The sequence below is a fragment of the Pinus tabuliformis genome, chromosome 2_1 (genome assembly GCF_031772625.1).
Source record: "Pinus tabuliformis cultivar Carrire ecotype Pingquan chromosome 2_1, CPIR1, whole genome shotgun sequence".
NCBI classification, from domain to species: domain Eukaryota; kingdom Viridiplantae; phylum Streptophyta; class Pinopsida; order Pinales; family Pinaceae; genus Pinus; species Pinus tabuliformis.
Window position 1 is genome coordinate 303299182 of NC_142299.1, and position 19937 is coordinate 303319118.

General features: G+C 38.8%; 1 protein-coding gene across 1 annotated transcript in view; it reads left to right on the top strand.

Annotated features, from left to right (window-relative positions):
* LOC149200015 (mitochondrial thiamine diphosphate carrier 2-like) overlaps positions 1-19937 on the top strand; it is a 95289-nt gene that overhangs the window by 45273 nt on the left and 30079 nt on the right. Inside the window, exon 4 of the mRNA XM_089402572.1 lies at positions 11914-12041. Coding sequence (XP_089258698.1) covers positions 11914-12041 — 128 coding nt within the window. The remainder of the gene's footprint in view (positions 1-11913; positions 12042-19937) is intronic.

Below are 19937 nucleotides of genomic sequence, written 5' to 3' on the forward strand. Positions count from 1 at the left end.
TGGCAGCTGATATTTTTCTTGGATTCCTCTCATCGAGAGGTGTAGGATTGATCTAAAGATTGTCTGATTCCGACATGTATTCATGAAGATATGAATTTATTTACGTTATTTGACAATTTGTCAAGGTCGGCCAGCAACCAAATTACCCCAACCCATCCTCAACGTTTTATTATAAATAGAGGTGGCCTTCAAGTCATTTTACACACACAGTTCTCCTAAGATCTCTCTCCACTCGTTTGGATTTGGTGGCTAGAGAGATCAAGAGGGAGAAGCCCTAGACGCAAGAGGAAAGGAGACTAAGGGAGCAGCCCTAGCCGCAATTCAGATGAGATCTATACACTGTCATAAGGAGGCTGAAGAAGAGTTATGGCTGCAGTTAAATAGAGGCTCATATTCCGCATTTAAGGAAGGACTAAAGCTGCAGTCACAAGAGGCTTCTATCTAGCCCTAATCGCAGTGAAGGAGGCCTATTTTCAGCTGAAGGAGAAGCCCTCATACACAGTCCTAAGTGCCCTAACCGCAGGCCTGATCTGCAACTATTGAAGAGCCCTCATCCGCAGTCCAAACAAGTCTTTGCCGATATCATATCTAGCCCTTGTCTGCTGAAAACTGCAGCACTTATCCGCAACAAAAGCAAGTTCACCTAGGTGCAGTCAAGGAAGTTTGAACGCTGTGCAAAAGTGACCTATCCACGACAAGTGAGGTTCTAATCCATGGCTAGAAGGAGGCGCTAATAATGCAGTCCAAAGAGAGGTCTCAAGATCCAGTTAAGGGAAACTCTAAGCCACTGCTAAAGGAGCCCTAACGCAGTATGAATTGCTGTAGGTGACAACGTTGTAACAAAAGGTTATGACTTGGCACGTGTTAAGGATTTATTTAGGCTTATTGGAAGAATCTGTAGCTTCAGCTAGCTGCTTTGCTAGGCTGCAAGCCATAGCAAGCTGCTAAGGCTGTTCTGAGGCAGCACTGCAGTGTACATTGAGTATAGGTGGCAGCGTGGATTGGGAGAGACTTTCCTAGGTGGACTGCTACCCTTGAAGGGCTTAGTTGTCTGACAACGTGGAAGGTTACAAGACTTCTTCTTGTGCCCTATCTAGAATTGCAGGAGCAGGCAATCAGAAGTATATTGCAGCATCATTGATGATCTAGCAAAAGGATATAATACAGTACTCTTCATGAGTGTTTGAAGTCTGTAGGTGCTGCATTCTAGAACAATCATCATTATTAGAATGATGGACTTATTGCTGTTGTCATACAATATCTGATTTGTATATTTGTACTATCTCTCTCTCCGCTGAACTATTGAAGAATATAAGAAGAATTGATCAAGGGTTTCCCCACATTGGGGTTTGTCCCTGGCTGGTGTCACATCTTGTGTCCTCTTGTCTTGGCTTGTCTTCTGCTGTTTAAGTTTATGTTCTATCTGCACTTTACTATCATGTTCATGTGATTGCTAATCTGAATATTTTCATTGGGCTAATATGAAAAATTGAAGTAAATTGTTCTAAGCATAGAACATACCTAAATTTAACATCTTTGTTGATGAACATTAGTTCTTTCACTGCTACCTTTCAATCCCAAGGTGATGATGTGAGCACCTTGACTTCTTAATTGCCAAAACCATATACTCAATTCATAAGTTCAGTGAATTGAGTTCAACACCCACAGTTGAACTTGCCTCAACTGTCATCATGCATTCCTGCAATATCCTACCAGTTAGCAAAACAATATGCTAATCAAATAACCAATATCAAAATATTAAATATCAGACTTACGTTGTCATATGGTCTTCTCATCAAAGCATCAACTTATTTGAGTTCTTTGAGATCAACATCCTTTCGCATGATCCATCTCCATATGTATCTTTCTCCATGTAGTCATTTTAATCAAAGTGCTCATGGATCAAGTGTGATTGTCAAGTTGTAATATCTTCCTTGGAGTTGTCATTCTTAACTCCCTTTCTTTCTTCCAGAAACTATACTTGATGTTGGTGAACATTGTTATATTTATGCCATGCAATTTTGTGAGAGAGTCTTGATCTCCATCTATTTCACAGTATGTCAAATTTCTATTTTCGAGCATCATGTAAGACTTTTCCAAGACATTGATATAACTAACTCTTCCTTCACGATTCTTTTAGATATGAACCATACCCTAGGGAAGAATTACTTCAAATATGCATACCTTTGCTTCCATGCGATCATCAAGTCATCCTTTGAATGAGCTTGCTTCGTATACCTATCAAAGATAGGTTTCTTGCCTTTCATACTGCTATACGACCATCTGCAATCCTTCATCCTTCAAGAGTATTGTTTCCATACTAGATGGAATATATACCAGACTTGTCATAATGCTCCTTTCCAAGAACCTTCCTAAATAATGGTTCTTATTGGATCTTGATGATCCTTCTTAGCAAAATGACTACCTCTAACATTATGTTAGAAACTGTTCAGATGAATAATAATATGCAATGTGGTTCAAATCTTTTCATTCTTGAAAGCTAGATGATTCCCATCAAAGCAATTTAATCAAGTAAACTCTAATGACTTCTACTATCACATGCTTCTATCTATGATGCCATGCTTTTACAAAATCAAGACTCTTCTAGAGTATACAACAATGCATGCAACTCTACTTTTTACTTAAAAGAAAGACAAAAATTTATAAAGAACTTGGCAGAGATGAGACTTCCTTCAATAATGAAGATCCTTGGGATCTTCTCCTTTCAGCTTCTTCTCAGGTTCTCCCTTTTCTTCAGCTACGTGAGCTTCACTTCTTTCCTTTCTTTTATTGTTCACCTTAATTTTTAGGCAATCCCTTTTATAGTGTCCATAATCATTACATCCATAACATTGAATCTTGGACATATTTGGCTTCTTCTTGGAATTTCCAAACTTTCCTTTCTTCAACTTCTTGGTTCTTGCAATGAAGACTTGAGATCTTTCATTTGATTCAGTGTTATCCTTTGCCTTGATCTTGGATTCTTCCAAGATACATTGAGCCCACAATTCATCAAAAGGTGTGGTATCTTTCTTTGAGTAGATGCTAGTTGCAAAGCTACTCCAATCAGGTGGCAAAGCATTTAGTACACATATAGTCATCTCAAAATCTGAAATAGTTTCTCCAAGCCCTTGTAATTGATCTCATATATGTGAGATTTTCATCAACTAAGTGGCCATGTCTTCATCCTTTAACTTTATTATTCTATAAAGTTAATTTCTCAAGGATATCTTTTGGCCTAATGTACTTATGGAGTACAACGTTACTAACTTATCATACATTGTAATATAGTACTGAAAATTTTTCCCTAGATGTTCGTTTTTGGTGACTAGGGTTTATTAAAATTTGTTGTAATTTGTTGAAAAGTAACTAGGTTCGGTCTTCATAATGACGTGTGATTGTGATTTTATGTAATTGATGAAAAGAAGAAGAATAAAATTATTATTATAATGCTTGTCCATGGGCTTTATGAGAAAGAATTTTATTTTTAGTATGATTCCCATTGTGAGTTCTTAGGATTGGTCATAAAATCAATTTTAGTCTATGTCATGTATGATGGACCCTTCTTGGGCATATTACACTTATGTAAGAGTCAATAGAAATGTCAAGTAGCCCTCCAAGACAAGCACAAGGCATCCCTCTTCAAGTTGGCCTCAAATGAATTAATTAACTCCTCCAAATAGTCATGTTGGCTTACCCTCTTCAAGTCGGCTTGTTACAGTGGCAAACCACTATAAATAGGGCCATCCGAATTTCATTTAGACACAAATTTTTGGTCACCAAGTCTGTAGCGGAAAGTATGAAGTACAACACAAGAAAGAGCCGAGATAGGGTAGTCGAGAAAGTGCGAATCTGGTGCACAAGAAAGAGCTGAGAAAGGGCAACGAAGAAAGTGCAAAGTCTGAAGCCTAAGTGCAACAGAAAGAACGGAGAAAGGGTAGCTGAGAAAGTGCGAAGTCTGAAGCCTAATTGCAGCAGAAAGAACCAAGAAAGGGTATCCGAGAAAGTGCGAAGTCTGAAGCTTTGTTGCAGCGGAAGAAAAGTCGAGACAAAGAAGGTAAAGTCTAGACGGAAAGCTGAAGGTTTGAAGCTAAAGAAGATCAAAGTGGAAGAGGAGCCGAGAAAAGGAAAGGAGTAGAAGATTGATTGTCATTGTCAAAAGAGAACTTGTGTCTTGGTCTTGGAGTGGCAAATAGGTCAAGGGTCTTGGTCTTGGTATTCGTCAACTGGAATCTCTATAAGAAGAATTTTTGCTTGTTTTCCTCTCAAAGAATGAGAGGTTTTAGCCCTGGTTGACAACCTATATTTTGTGTCTCGTCTCTTTATGGTTTATGCATTGGTCACTGTTTCGTGAAGAAGAACACTAATAACCTAAGTAAAAGAACATCCTAATCTAAAGAAGTAAAAAGCACTCACAAGCAGTTACTAATAGAAGTGAAATCACTTAATTGCTATGCCCTAGATTTCTCAACATAATGTGTATGATCAAAATCCTTTAACTAACAATACTGTAGTAATACCAAATCTCAGTCAAATTCCACAATACTCCACAATAATATTCCACAATACTGTAGTAATATTTCACAATATTTCAATCAATTTCTCAAAGTACATAGTGCTCTGCACAACGTTAGATAGTTCATCAATTCAACATAACAAAAAACAATATTAATTTGGTTGGAATACAACAATTTTATAGCCGCTTTCCACATGAAATAATTCTACGTTTACTTGTAACAAACTGACCAGGACCTAGATAGAGAGACTCGAAAATATGAGTAGCTATAGCCGACCTAGTGCTGGAAACGTCTCAGACTCCTGCTAATTTGGGTCTTCTGTTTGTCTACTTTAACCAAAAGGTGTTCACTTAAGATCTTATGCGTTCAACTTGCACTCATTGTTAGTTATGGATCACTATAATCTTCCAGAGAGAATCTGCGATCTGTCTTCAAGGAAAAACTCGTAGGTTTTCCCAGATCGTCTTTAGCATGACAGAGCTACCTTTCACGTCCGACTTGGTTAATTGGGATTATAACTCGCTACAAAAAAATTAGGCGAGGACTTCGCTGATCCTCAAAACTCTTGAACTGCTTTCGAGTGAAGTTGGCTACTTCAGAAGTTGACTGCAAACAATAAACAATGATGTTCCAGAAACTTGTGCTTCGCCTTTTGTTTTGGACGGAGATTGATGGTCTTGCTCGGGTAGATAATCTTGCTGCCCTTGATGTTTTCTATGTCTAGGCTTACAAACTACCCTAAACTACAAAGAATTCACTACTTTTGATACTTTTGTGCTTATACCCACGAACCAACCTAGACCAAACCCTTGTTGCCTTTCAAAAAACAATCCTATGCCAAACAAGAGCCACAAAAAATTCACTGTCTCCCAGATTGCTCTCTTGTGCCCAGAACAAAATAAGAGAAGCTCAAGATGTGTCAACTAGGGTGGAATCTTTCACCACCGAAATTGCTAAGAGGAAGGGGGCCTTAAAACCCTCGGAGCTAATGCTCACAACAGAGTAAAATGATCCACACTTGATGCCCAAAATGAATTCAAGCCTCCTCCATTTATAGATTTTCTAAAGGGGTTTCGTCTTTTCAATTGATTGAGTGAACCTTACTCAAAGCCCTAGTTTTGGGTTTTTCGCCCAGCTGACCCAAAATTTGCCCGACAATGGGTATTTTGGGTTTTTTATTCCCGTTATGGAGGACTATAGCCTACAAAGATGGATAGGCTAATAAGTCTTATTTTTCCCGCAATTTGTAGAGGACATTACATACATAGCCTTGGATGTCTTTAGATCAACAATAAAGGGAACACAATGATTTTTAGTGGATTCAACAATAATCCTTTGTGCTTTTACTTCACTCTTCTTGTATTTTGCTAATTCTTGAGTGTTTTCTTTGCTTGGTTCAACAACTTCACCAAAAACATATTCCATGACTTCATTTTTTGTGAGTGATAGGTCAATCCTCTTCCATGTTAGGAAATTTGCTGATCCAACGAGCTTGTTGCTTTCCTTACAAAATGTAGCCATATGATTTGTAGATCGAGGCATGGAAGACAATATATTATTATTATTATCATTATCAAATTTTGAGGTCACAGCCAAGCCAGACACCAAATTGGTGTATGAGACCCCCCTTATTTGTGGGACAAGGGACCCACCTCTGCACAACCATTTGACTGCTAAGTCTACAAAGGCATACATACTCTATCCCCCTTTGGTTTTGAACCTGTGACCTCTTAGGAGGAAACGCATGTTCTTAACCATTAGGCCCACTCAAGCTGTAGGAGGAAACACATGTTCTTAACACTTGTTAAGAGTCCTCCTTGATGATGTCTCCAACTATCTTGATGTTTTCAAGATCTTCAAGGAGACTTTAATGATGCCCTAGAATGTTGACTTCTAGGATGCCTTCAATGGTGATGTTTTCGAACAACTTCAAAGAGTGAATGGTGATCCCAAGATTCCTTGATGCTTCCTCTTCTTCAAGATGATGCACTAGAGAAACTTTGACAAAGTCTTGTCCTTCCTTTCTTCAAAGCAAGCTTGATGATGAGGTCTTCTTCGATGAATGCTTGGTGTAGCAACCCTATTTCTATATCAATAACTCTTCTTCTTCTTTCCTCGTGTCCTTTTGCAAGTGATTCCCCTTGATAAACAAACCTTTCTTTGTGTCCTTTCAGCTGCCTTCACTAGTTCACATTAGCTCTGACACCATGTTGGAGAAAGCAGTAGCACAACTATTAATTCAAATTCTCCTAAATGTTAATAATTGCTTGTGAACTTTATTTATCTTCTTGTGTTTCTTTATTAGATCTTTTCATCAAACAATTATCAAGTGCATAAATAGTAAAGACAATGGACATAAGATATAGGCTCCAAGCCAGGGCAAAACCCCTCCAAGGGGAAAACCCAAAAAATCTCTTCTCTTCTTATAGAATTTGTTTCAAATGAGAAAACCAAGGCCCAAACCCTAGATCAAGTGCTCCTCCAAGCACCAAGTCATCCCTCCAAGAAGCCCTTCCAATTTGGTTAGAGATCAACCAAGACAACAACTGTCTATCCTGCTTCAACCAACTTCCTGCTTCAATTTCTGCCCCTAGCTTCGACCTACAACTTCGATCTGTAACTTCGGTCTTGTAGTAGCTGCATAAATCCTAATTCTAGCACGTGTTACTTCTTCAAGAGGACTTCCTTTATATAAGGCAAGGTATCCAAAGTCAAACCAGAGTATTTGGCCTTCCAACAACTTGGATTTGCAATTATGCTTCCTACAATTCAGACTTACAATTTCCGGCCTTCCTTGAAGCGGCATAAACCCTAACCTTTGCATGTGTGAGAGAGAAAGACCCAAAAACAAACTTTCTTCTTTCTTCTTGAGTTTTTCTTTCCTTCCAGACCTTCACACTTGCTTCCTTGATTCTGCCAGCTTCAGATAGAACTTCTTGATAAGAGAGATCGAATTGGTAATGAAATGAGGTCGAAGTTGCTTGTATTTTTATCCTTTCCATGAGGTCGAATTCCCTTCTTTAGGTCGACTTGTCGCTTACAGAGCCAACTTGTGCTTGGAGGTTTCTATGACTTTCTAGACTCAAAATCAATATCTTTTACATGTTACAACTTGCCCTAAAGGGTCTTATATAAATGATAGACTCTTTGGCTCAAGAAAAATATTCTTTTGACATGACAAAACCTAGAATCATGAAGAACATGCTTTACCTAGATGTCCATAAAAAATGGAGCATGATACCTATGCTAAAAAATAATATATATATATATATATATATATATATATATTTGTTTTTCCTTGTAACATAAAATATACATAATGATTTGAGTACATTGACAGTTATGAAGACGAAAACTAGTTACATTTTCCAACACATTGGAGAGAAAGAAGTGAGTGAAATGTGATGATGATAAAATGAAAGTGACTACCCTTTATTTATATGAGGATAACTAAGTCACTTTTCATAAATTTACAACAAAACCCCTAAAAATTTGCTTGCTCGACTAGGTGTAAAGGTCAAAATCTGACCTTAAGATAGCTTTAAAACATGAAAGATACATCATAAATCTCCCACACGTGTGGGCATAAATGCTTTTCAACATGACATCATCCTCTTATATTGGACATCTGGATCAGGTAAGTGATAAAGTGGGTCCAAGAGTGCTCCTCACACCAAGGTATGTCATCAAAGTGCATGGGTACATCTCCAAGTAACATCTCCTTCAGCATAAGAGGCCCTCAAGAAGGCTCACATCACCCTTCTAGGGCATGCATGTACGATGTGACAACCTCAGGAGTAAGCATGGCAACTAGGCTAGCCCTCCCAAACCATCTTAGTGGTATTCATCATCATCGAAGCTCTGGAACAAGGCAACGTACGTTAAACAAGGTCAAGACTAGCTTGGGGGCATCTTGGGTCCATCCCGGCACATCATCAATCAAGCCAATGCCTTCGCTTCCTTGCTCAATGTTTTAGCATTTGGAGGGGTAGCAAGGGTCATGTAACCATGTGGAGGCTCCTCAAAGCTCAACGTTCATCTCAAGAGAACAATGCTAGGGATGCAAAGTCACACATGCTTTCAGAACTGGGCTAGATGTTCTTTGAATGATGTTGGAGAGGTGTCAAGCCATCCATCAAAGGATCTCTACTGCATGTGTAATGAACCACATGAAACATACCCTCAAGGTCAAGTGAGATCAACATCGTCAAGGACAAAAACCATTAAAGTATCATAGTGGACCATATTGAATGTTGGGAGCACAAAAATAGTTCACACAAACCTTGCCTTCAAATGTCTTTCTAGCTAAGAATTTGCATGTGATTTACCACACTTGTGTTAGGGATGATTATGCCAATATCCCTATTAGGTGCTTCTAGCCCCAAATGGGAAGGACATTCATAGGTAGACCCATCAATCTATAGATGTGTGTGATAGAGGTGGTGATGGATGGGCAAGACTTCAAGGACATGGCCATAGCCATGCTACCAGTTGAAGGAGGTCCAACATCTCGAAGTGCTATAATGAGAAGAGGGAGCAGTCGTGGAGGCATGAGTTACTCTTTTTCTCGGCCTAATTTTTCTACCCATTTGGTTCTCCTTTTACTTTAATGATTATCTTTCTTTCTTGGATAGCTTAGGAGGCCTAACTTGCTTTATGCATTTCCTATACCCCTTAAAGATGTAGTAGTTGATCTCTTATTGGGGGTGGGATATTCACGAGTTCCTTTATTTAGATAGAGCATGAAATACTAAAGAATTGGGTGATGGCTAATGAGGGGGGTAGAGGTCATGCTAGGTTTTTGTCCATGTGCTTATTATGTCCCAACCATCTTTTTCATTTTTCTTTTTCTTTATTTGCGGCTCCATATGGTTGTATATTTCTTTCAGCTGCATCACTCTCTTAGGGAAAAGTTTTGGGCCTTGACTCATAAATGAGGATATAGGGTGCTAGTCCCAATTGACAAATGACAATCAACCTGAAGAATGAATGTGAATAATAAGGGAAACTTGGAATGTGGCAAGTATGGATTACCTTGGAGTACCTCCCTTTCTAAGAGGGAGTGTTGATTTTTGGTAGCTTGGGAGGTACTCCAAGCCCTAGGGTTCAGGGTTTGGAGGTTGGAGCGCCACAAAAGCATTTTGTTGGCTTGGAACCCAAGGTGTGGGATTTTCACCCAAGCTTGTGGGTGTGAAACCACAAGGAGATTATGTCATGTGATGATTTGAGATGATAGAGGACCTCGAGAGCAACCAGGGGCAACGAAAATCACTGAAATCCGAGTTGTCTATCATGAGATATGAATTTTTGAAGTTATCGTGTGGGCTTGCTTATGAAGAAGTCAAGTCAGCCTAGTGTTTAGAAGCCTAATGATAGGTTGTCAAGCTCATTAGAACGATTTGTTGGAGCCCTTGTGTTTAGTATAAATACAAGGTGATTGTGAGGCATTTACACACCATCCTTGTGCAACACAAAGCAACTCGACTTGGAGGAGAATCTCTGTTTTGGGGCCGCAGATCAGAAGGTAGCTTCAACAAAAGATAGAGGAGCTGCCATTCATGTGCTCTCTTGTGACTGTTTGGAGGCTGTGAGAATCTGTTGTGAGGGCTGAGTTGAATAGGAGAGTGCTGGGCTAGTTTTGGGACCTATTTTGTGTGGGAAAGACCTCAAGAAACAGGCCACAATTCAGATAAGAGGCTACAGGAGGAGTCGAGGGTCTGTAATCACCTAGAGCAGGGGGCCAAAAGGCTTATCTAGGGTGCAGACCTCTCCTAAAGGCTAGCGAAGGGTAACAATTTGTAGGTTGAGGTGGACCGCAACTGAGAGGAGGTGTTTGGAAGCTTAAGGAGAGGGCTGTCAAGGATTATTGGAAGCCCTAACCTGGAAACAACACCTACAACAGTCAATACTAGCCCAAATTTGATACCAGGTATGTTTCTCCTTCATTGTTGCTAGGTGTTGGGTCTAGTTTTGGACCAGATTGGATGGTTGGTCTGTTTGGTGTTGTATTGGGCATTTGAGGTCTGTTGGAGCCTGGAGGGCAGCGTGAGAGTGCCCAAGCCTGAGCCCTAAGTGCAACACCTTGACGGACAAAGGTGGCTGCTAGGAGTGGCAGTTTATGGAGCTCAAGGTTCGGCCAGCCAGGAAGAGCAGTGGTGTAGCCTGTGTTTATTATTGGAGAAGCTACATTCGATGATGATAGGTGGCAGCCTTCCTGCCCTATGTTAGTCTTCATTGGAGCAACAGAGGAAGACTATAGTGGGAAGACAAGTCCCAAAAGAGCCGAGGAGCAACAATGGGCAGAAGTCTCGAAGTGTTGTTGCCTTGAAGGACAAAGGAGCAACTAGTGAGCGTGAAGATCCTATGTGTTGATGATAGATGGTAAGGATGGAAAGTGTTAAGTATGGATTATCATGGACTCGTTATATTAATCAATGCCCCCTATTAGTGCCCTCCTAAACCATGAAGCCTTAGAGGAGGTCCCACTGAATTAGGGTCAAAGGCCAACCTCCTAGGTGAAGTGTGGGAACAAGGATACAATCGAGAGTGATCAATCATCCAGTTTGCCCTGTGATTCATATTAATATGCTTTTAACATTAAATTAAAGCACATGATTTTTAAAATAGTTAAAGCTTCTGTTGATAGATGACCCACCTTCCTTCAGGTAGAATGCTAGATAGGAGAGAGCATTGAACAAAGCAATAGGTAGAGAGCTCTGACATAAAGCTATCTGAAGACCATCATAGGGCTTCTGGCTGGCTGGCTGGCTGTCAAATGAGGAGAAGGATTTTCTCCCATGGGTTGCCCACTTTTGGTGGGTAACATGGCCTTAAATGGTAGGTGAGTCACACACTTGATAATGGATACCTCAGAAGAGAATATCCCCCCTTCTCCTTTCCAGGCAATGAGCACTTGGAGACATGAGACTCTTTTCTTCCTTCTATTGGCTAGAACATTGTAGTACTTTGTGGCTTTGTGCCAATAGAACTTAGTTTTTATAGATTAGCTTTGTTCTGCTTTGGCACTCTTGCATTGAACACTCCCATTGACATACTTTTAATTTGTAGGACATTAATGAACTTATATTCGGTAAATGGTGCCTGTTTTCAAATTAAAAAGCTATATTGAAGTCGAGTAGATCTTAGTTACCACAGGCATATCCGTGCCTTACTGCTTTTTATAATCTGCCATTGACCAATATTTTAACTTATTTTTTTATTCACTTCTAAAATGCTTTCTTGTACATGAGGTATAGGGGTCAATGTTGTATTTAATTCATAAGAACTTTTGATTTAACTCTATTTTCTTGTTTCTACAGTACTGAGGATTGTCAAACTTTCATTAAATTCATAAGGACTTTTCATTCAACTCTATTTGCTTGTTTGTGCACTCCAGAGGACCATGCTCGATTAAGTCCATATTTGTCTTATGTGAGTGGGGGGCTAGCAGGATCTGCGGCAACTGTTGGATCATATCCATTTGACCTTCTACGCACAGTATTAGCATCACAGGGTGAGCCAAAGGTATGACACTTCATCTCCTCCAATATAAATTTTTCAAGGATGATAATACTGTGTGCTTTTGATGTCTGAAGGTCTTTTTTCCATTTCATCAACTATTAGTTAGGCTAGAATAGTAGATGAATGAGCTGTTATGACCTTTTGTGTTTAAAACTTTAATGATAAACTGTTCATTTTAATGGGGAGATTAACTCCCAGTTGAGGTCTTTCCTGACCCAGGGGCCAGGGGTGTCCCTGCCATTTCTTGGAAAATCTTTATGTCAGGATGGTGATTGTTGCAAGTTGCTTCTCTGCCATCTTCTGTTCCTGCATGAACTTTTGTTTGTTGTGGATGGGGTCTTTCTTGTAAACATCTTGCTATTCGAGGAATTGGAATTCTTTAGAAACTCTGGCCATTATATGCAAATTGTGCTTTTAGCTTGCTGATGTTACACTGCTTACATATATCAATTTTCCTATTGAAAAGTGTTTTTTTTAATCTTCCCTAAACAAGCAGAGAGACTACCACATTTTTCTGGATAGCACCATTAGAGGTGGAAGTTGAAGTCCTAGGGGTGCAGGTAACAACTATGTTGTGCCTTAATCTTTTTTGGATGTGAACTCTGTGAATTATTTTGAAACATCCTATGTTTCAAGTGGACACTCAACCCATCATCAGGGACAAACCAATCTGAAATGATAGAAAAGAGTGCTTGGGTGAGGATATAAAGAGTGGAAGTCCAAAAATGAACGTTGAGAGATGAGAGGAAAAGTAAAAAAATTCGATATGAATAATGAAAATGAAAAATAAATATTAAACTAAATTAAGAATATTTGATTCAAGAACTGTTGCAAATGAATAATATATTATTGATGCTAACATGAAAAGATTGTGACAAAGAAAGGTAGAAAACTAATAAATTAGTCAGCTTCGAATAATCAAATTAAAAACAAAGTTAAAATATAGAAGGAAGATGATGGAGAGTGAAAAAAGTACTAAGTTTTGAAGGAGAAAAAAGGAATTTATAAAGAGAAATTAAGAAAAAAATTTTTCTAATGTGAAACATGGAAAAAATAGAGAATGTCAAACACCAGATAAAAGGAGTAACTCTTAAACTAGGGATAGAAGGAAATTACTGAGAGGCTATGGAAAATTGGAAAATTGTTCAAATAAGGAGAGAGGAGGCTTTGGCAACAAGCTGATGAATAGTGGGCTGTCACAATTGAGTCAACTAGCAGCCATTTTTGTGATTAAAACTATTAGGATGCCTTTTGATTCCCAATGCTTCCCAAAATTCTCGTATTGGCCCCTCATTACCTCTCTTCTAAGTAACTTGACACGTGGATTCGGGATTTGTCGAATACGCGGATTAGAGTGTCGGATTCGAACACGTTGACCCCGTGTAACAGGGCACATTTGGAGACGTTATATATTATTTTATTTTATATATATATATATATATTAAAATTAGATATTTCTTACACAAATTCTCATTAATGATACAAATTCATTGATTTCAAACATAGATCTTCATCTAGATGTAAGTTTTACGGTTTACAAAGTAAGTTACTAACATTATAGCATGCATAGTACATACAAAATTCAAATACATGTCACAGAAATGATAAATCAATGAATCATAAATTCTAAATTCATAAATGATAAATCATAATACATATTCAATTCATCAATGATCCAATAGGAGAAAGACAAGATAGTAAGATAAAGACACTGACAACTATAGTTTTCTCATTAAGTCATCAAAATCAAAATTTGTTACATAGGTAGTGCAATGCCAATGGCAAATAGAAATAGAAAATACAAAACAACTACACGTATACAAGCCTCAAGGCAATAGGTAGCCCATGACTCATGAGTCATCAATCCTCATAGTCATCATCAAATCAACACCACTGTCCTCATCATCATGGTCACCATTGCTCTTCTCTGCATCTTCCTCCCCTGTATCCAAAGTCGTCCCTGCATCTGTGGGTGTGGAGGATGACCCCTCTACAGTGTCACCATCATCAGATCTAACAGGCTCTAGCACTGGATCAATGAGATCCATGTTGGCCAATGCCAACTCAACACTGCTGTCCAGACCCATATCATCAGGAAAGACATCCCACATCTTTGTCTTTCCCTTCAACCACTCTTCCCTCTGCTTGTAAATAAGACAGAGGTTGGTGTGCACATACACCATTGTCTTTGTCCTGGACTGCTCAAGCTTGCTCATCTTAACCTTATACAAATTCCCATATGTGCTCCAATTCCTCTCGCAACAAGAGGATGAAGTCACCTGAGAGAGGAGCCTCATGGCTAACTACTGTAGAGGAGGGCTTGTTGCCCCATGATTTGCCCACCAAGAATAGGGCTTCTTAGCCCCCCTGTCTCTAATCACATCATATCCTGCAAATCGACCAGTGCCAGTGGAAAACTCTGCAAAGGCATCCTCCACCTCATCAAGCAATGCTCTATCCTGAAAAACCCGCTTGAATGCATCTTTCCTCCCCTGTGAGATTTCACCATCCATGTGAGGAGGGAATCTGCGGGAAGGTCCACCATTCAGCCACTCATGGCTGTAGTATTTTGGGTTCAATGAGTGAGCCAAACAATGTAAAGGTGTGCAATTCTTGTCCCATTTGCTGACAAGAATATCCTGTATAGTACCACAGAAGGCCTCTGGTGATGTCTCATACTCGGGGCACTCACTCTGTAGAATAATGCTCCTCATAGACTCAATCATGGAATCCCATCCCTCATAAACCTCTTGTAGGATGGGTTTGTCTGTATCTGCAAATCGAAGCAAAGAAATGATAGGGTCCATGATCTGAATAATTAGATCTACCCTCTCCACCAAACATCATCTAGCATTGTGCCCTTCACTCTTTTAGAGGCTAGTTGATTTGTCTTTCTCCAAAAAGACCAAAACTCTGAAATAAACATGGCCCCAAGAGCGGTCTTAACCTCCCTCAACCTCTTCAACATGATGAATGAAGAGGCAAACTGTGTATCCGCAATCTTCAACAATGATAGATTGTTGTACTCCTTGTAGATAGTGAGGGCATTTGTATGATTTTTTTACAAAGTTATAGAGATGCCATGCATCCTCAATAATGTTACCAATCCAAAGCACATCATAAGCAATGGATTTTAGTGCTAAGTTCAATGAATGGACAATGCAAGGTGTCCAAAACACTTTTGGATATTTAGCTTCCACAATCATGCTAGCAGCCTTGCAAACAGGTGCATTATCTGTAATGATTTGAACACAAGAATCAACACCTACATCTTCAATAACTTTAATAAACAACTCACCCATATATTGTGCATCTTTGTATTCTCGAAGTGTATCCACTGCTTTCAAGAAAACTGGACCATTCAAGGAAGACACCATGAAGTTGATGAGTGGGTGTCATGTTGGATCTGTCCATCCATCATAAACAATGCTAACCCCAGATGTTGGCCATGATGCTTTAATAGGCTCAAGCATTTTTTGCACCTCTTTTTTTGCCTTCGTCAACAATGTGGTTCTAAGCTTCTCTGAATCAGGAGGCACATACAATGATGGAGACTTGAGTTAAGAGGCAAACTGTGTATCCGCAATCTTCAACAATGATCGATTGTTGTACTCCTTGTAGATAGTGAGGGCATTTGTATGATTTTTTTACAAAGTTACAGATATGCCATGTATCCTCAATAATGTTACCAATCCTAAGCACATCATAAGCAATGGATTTTAGTGCTAAGTTCAATGAATGGACAATGCAAGGTGTCCAAAACACTTTTGGATATTTAGCTTCCACAATCATGCCAGCAGCCTTGCAAACAGGTGCATTATCTGTAATGATTTGCACACAAGAATCAACACCTACATCTTCAATAACTTTAATAAACAACTCACCCATATATTGTGCATCTTTGTATTCTCGAAGTGTATCCAATGCTTTCAAGAAAACTGGACCATTCAAGGAAGACACCATGAAGTTGATGAGTGGGTGTCATGTTGGATCTGTCCATCCATCATAAACAATGCTAACCCCAGATGTTGGCCATGATGCTTTAATAGGCTCAAGCATTTTTTGCACCTCTCTTTTTGCCTTCGTCAACAATGTGGTTCTAAGCTTCTCTGAACCAGGAGGTACATACAATGATGGAGACTTGTGAGTTAGAGCTTGGCACATCTCAATAAATAGAGGTGAACGTGCAACATTAAAGGATATGAAGTTTTAATAGAAAAGAGGCAATGGTGAGATCAAGCTCTTCCCGTTTCTCTTTTTGAAAAATCTTATTCATTGGACCAAGTGAAATTGCCTTTCTTTTTGCTGCTTGTCCCCCAATAGAACTCTCAAATGGAAATTTGTTGCTGCCTTTCGTCAAAAATGGAAGGGGGTCATCATTCTTGGTTTTCTTTTGATTTTGCAGCCACATTTGCCATACCAACAGTGAACTCTTTTTCCATTTCTTTCCTCTTTGGTAAAGGAACTTGTGTACAAGCTCCAACTCCGCACCCTACCAAAGCTAGCAAATGACTTTTCACACAAAAATATGTGCTTGTGAATGTATTGTGGCAAAAGTTGCATCTCCAATTCACATTGCCTCGTCCCTTCCCCTTGCTGCTTGGCCCATCCTCTCTTGTGACATATTTCCACAAGGGATATTTCTCAATGTTACTTTTAGGAGGAAGTCTTCCCTCAACATTACTTGCAGCAGAATCTGATGAAATTGGGGGAGGAAGGGCATCTCCAATGGGGACATTCTTCCCCTTTCTTTGCCCCCTACTTGCTGCCCTTGATTGAGCCATGAATACTGTAAAAAAAAATAAACAAAACATGCACAAAATTGTAAAAGAAATGCATATACAAACTGTTGTAATACAAATGCAAAAAAATAGAGAGAAAATGCACACTTGTTGCTTGAATCTCCTTGAAAACGTTCCAAACCCTTGGCTCCTTGCTCCAAACTCCTAATAGTAAACCCACAACTCACCTATTGCAAAAGGAATGACACAAAATGATACAAATTAGAGGCATTTCCCCCCTTTTATGGCCGCGCGGGTCGCGGTTTGCCAGATTTGTGTCTGAATTTCGTGACACGATGTGTCTGAACAGGACACGATCCAGATTTGATCGTGTCCCATTTAGACACGACGTGTCATGAAATCTGGACACGAATTTGGTCAAATTGAATCTGATTCGACGGATTCGGACACATGGCCCTCAAACAACGAATCCGGTTTCAGAGCCTCTCTTGTATCATTCGGGAAGCATTAGAAATTGAAAAGCATCTGAATAATTTGAATCGCGAAGATGGCTATGAACTGAGTCAATCATGGTATCCCACTATTCATTAGGTTAATGTATAAGCCTCCTCTCTCCTTCAGTAATTTTTCAATTTTCCTTGGCCTCTTGGTAATTTCCTTTTATCCCTTATTTAAGAGGTATTCCTTCTTCTTCTAGTGTTTGACAAATCTATTTTTTCCATTTTTCACATTAGAACAATTTTTTTTAGTCTTGCTTTATAATTTTTTTCTCCCTTGGACTTAGTGTCTCTTTTCACTCTCCATATTTTTCCTTATATCTTTTAACTTTGTTTTTAACTTGATTATTATAAGATGATTAATTTGTTAGTTTTCCTTCTTTTTTTTTACAATTTTTTCATGCTGGCATCAATAATGTATTATTCATTTGCAATGGTTTTTGAATTAGATATTCTTAATTTAATTTAATTTTTAATTTTAATTTTTTATTATTTCATGTCCGTTTTGACTTTTCCTCTCATCCCTCAACATTAATTTGTGGACTTTATATCCACACTAATCTTTTCTATCATTTTGAATTAGTTTGTCCCTGGTGATGGGTGGACTGTTCACTCGAAACATAGGACGTTTCAAATAATACACAGAGTTTATATCCAGAAGATTAAAGCAAAATTATGAATACCTGTGGAAGCCTTTACACTTGGCAAACTGCTGTGTTGCCAGCTGTATTTATATGCTGCGTAATTTTCTATCCAAGACAAGTATACCTGTTTTTGGAGAGAATATTTGCTTGAAAACTAATCCGACATGGCAGTGACATGTTGGGAGTTTATTGAGTAATTATTAGTTTCGACAAAAGTGGTGTTTTAATGCATATTTTTAGCCAATTGCTTCCTTAGATTTCTATAAACCCTTTTCTGAGTGTAGTGAAGGTGAGGTCTAATGAAGGCTTTAGCTTTCATCACTCAGAGGAGTCTGATCATTAATATAGGGCAAGTTCAGCTCGTGAAGTCACAACTAAAACCCATGGGCATCAACAGAGAGGGTGCATCATCTTGTGAATTGTGATAGAGATTATTCCCTCTCACACTTGCCAGTGTTTTGTATTACACAGCTTTTACCATCTGTCTATTAAATTAAGTTCCTCTTGGATACTGCCAGATGCATATATGATGCATTTAGACATTGTATCTGTCAAAGTTTATCACTGTAGATGGATTGGTAACCAGGACTTTTGGGGAATCGTTTGAAAGCATCCTTGTTATCCCTTACCCAAGGGTAGCAGGGTTGATTGGATTTTACAATCTTGCTGTAATAGCATTTTTGAATAAACTTTTACCAATTGGATTGTGCAATTTCTTAAGTATTGTCAGAAGGCTGCATGTTTATAAAACCAAATTTTGTGACTCATCGAGGATTTGTCAAGGCTGATCACTTGAGAATTGAATCAAAATTTTGGATTGTTTGTAGTATTAAATACTTAAAAAATGCACCGATAAGAATTTGTGGTTTCTGAATTGAAATTTTCAGCTTCCTATTTCTACTGGACTGGCACTAGTAGCCAGCTTGAGAAATATCCGGATTAAGGATAAGAGAGGAAGAGTTAATCTTTCTCCAAGCAGGGCGATGTTGAAAATGATAGCGAGAGAGAGTTCCTTGATTTGTGCCTTAATCAAAGGGACCTCAACGAGTTACTCTTTGACATGCTCGAGTTCCCTATAAGGTAGGACGAATTCCTATAATTCAGGATTCGTTCCTAAAAGTTAGGACGAGTTATGAAGCAGTTAACTAATGTGCAAAAGTGGAAGGCTGAGTTTATTGTCTTTTAGTGTGAGTTAATTCGGGAAAAGGACAAGTGACTGAATCTCAAGTTCTAGAATTGAGATGAGACGAGTTGCATGAGTTAGTTCAACTCAGTTAACTGCTTCATTATAATTATCAACTCAGTTAACTGCTTCATTATATTTATCAATCGCAAAGTCAATTCCTAAAATATAATTATCCATATTTAGCCATTCAAATTGCTTATAAGGAGGAATGAATGCACATGATCCGGATCTTGGGGGCTAAGATGAACCAAGAATGCTGAGAGAGGAGAGAAAACATACGATCTGACATGAAACTAATCACAAGAACATTGATAAAAATACAAGAATTGAAATACATCACAAAAATATGAAGAGAGAGCCAAAATTGGAGAAGAAGAAGAATTCCATTAAGAAGAACCATGACATGCAATGAGGCCAATTTTGTGACCTCTCCTTCTCAACCTTCACTCTCTTCCTATTGCCTTCTTATAAGATGTCATGTTGGCAGATTCAATTTTGGTTAAGGTTGAACCCATCAATTATATGTTGATTAAGTTTCTGTTTACATAAAAATATAACGTTATGACTAATACATCCGAACTTAGGTTATAAGCCCCCTAAGTACTCCACCTTTAGAGAATGATGGATATTGGTGGCCACTTGCTTATTCCACTTGGACCCCCAACACTATTTCCTTCCAATTTCCTAATTTCTAGTACAATTTACAATTTTGGCAGATTTTTGGGCCTGAACTTCCAGAGGCGTTTTGAGGCCCTAAACGATGTTTATTTGGAAAATGGTCAGACTCATAGCCTATAGTAGGGGTCTGCAGTCGAAATTTGTTGTCTTGG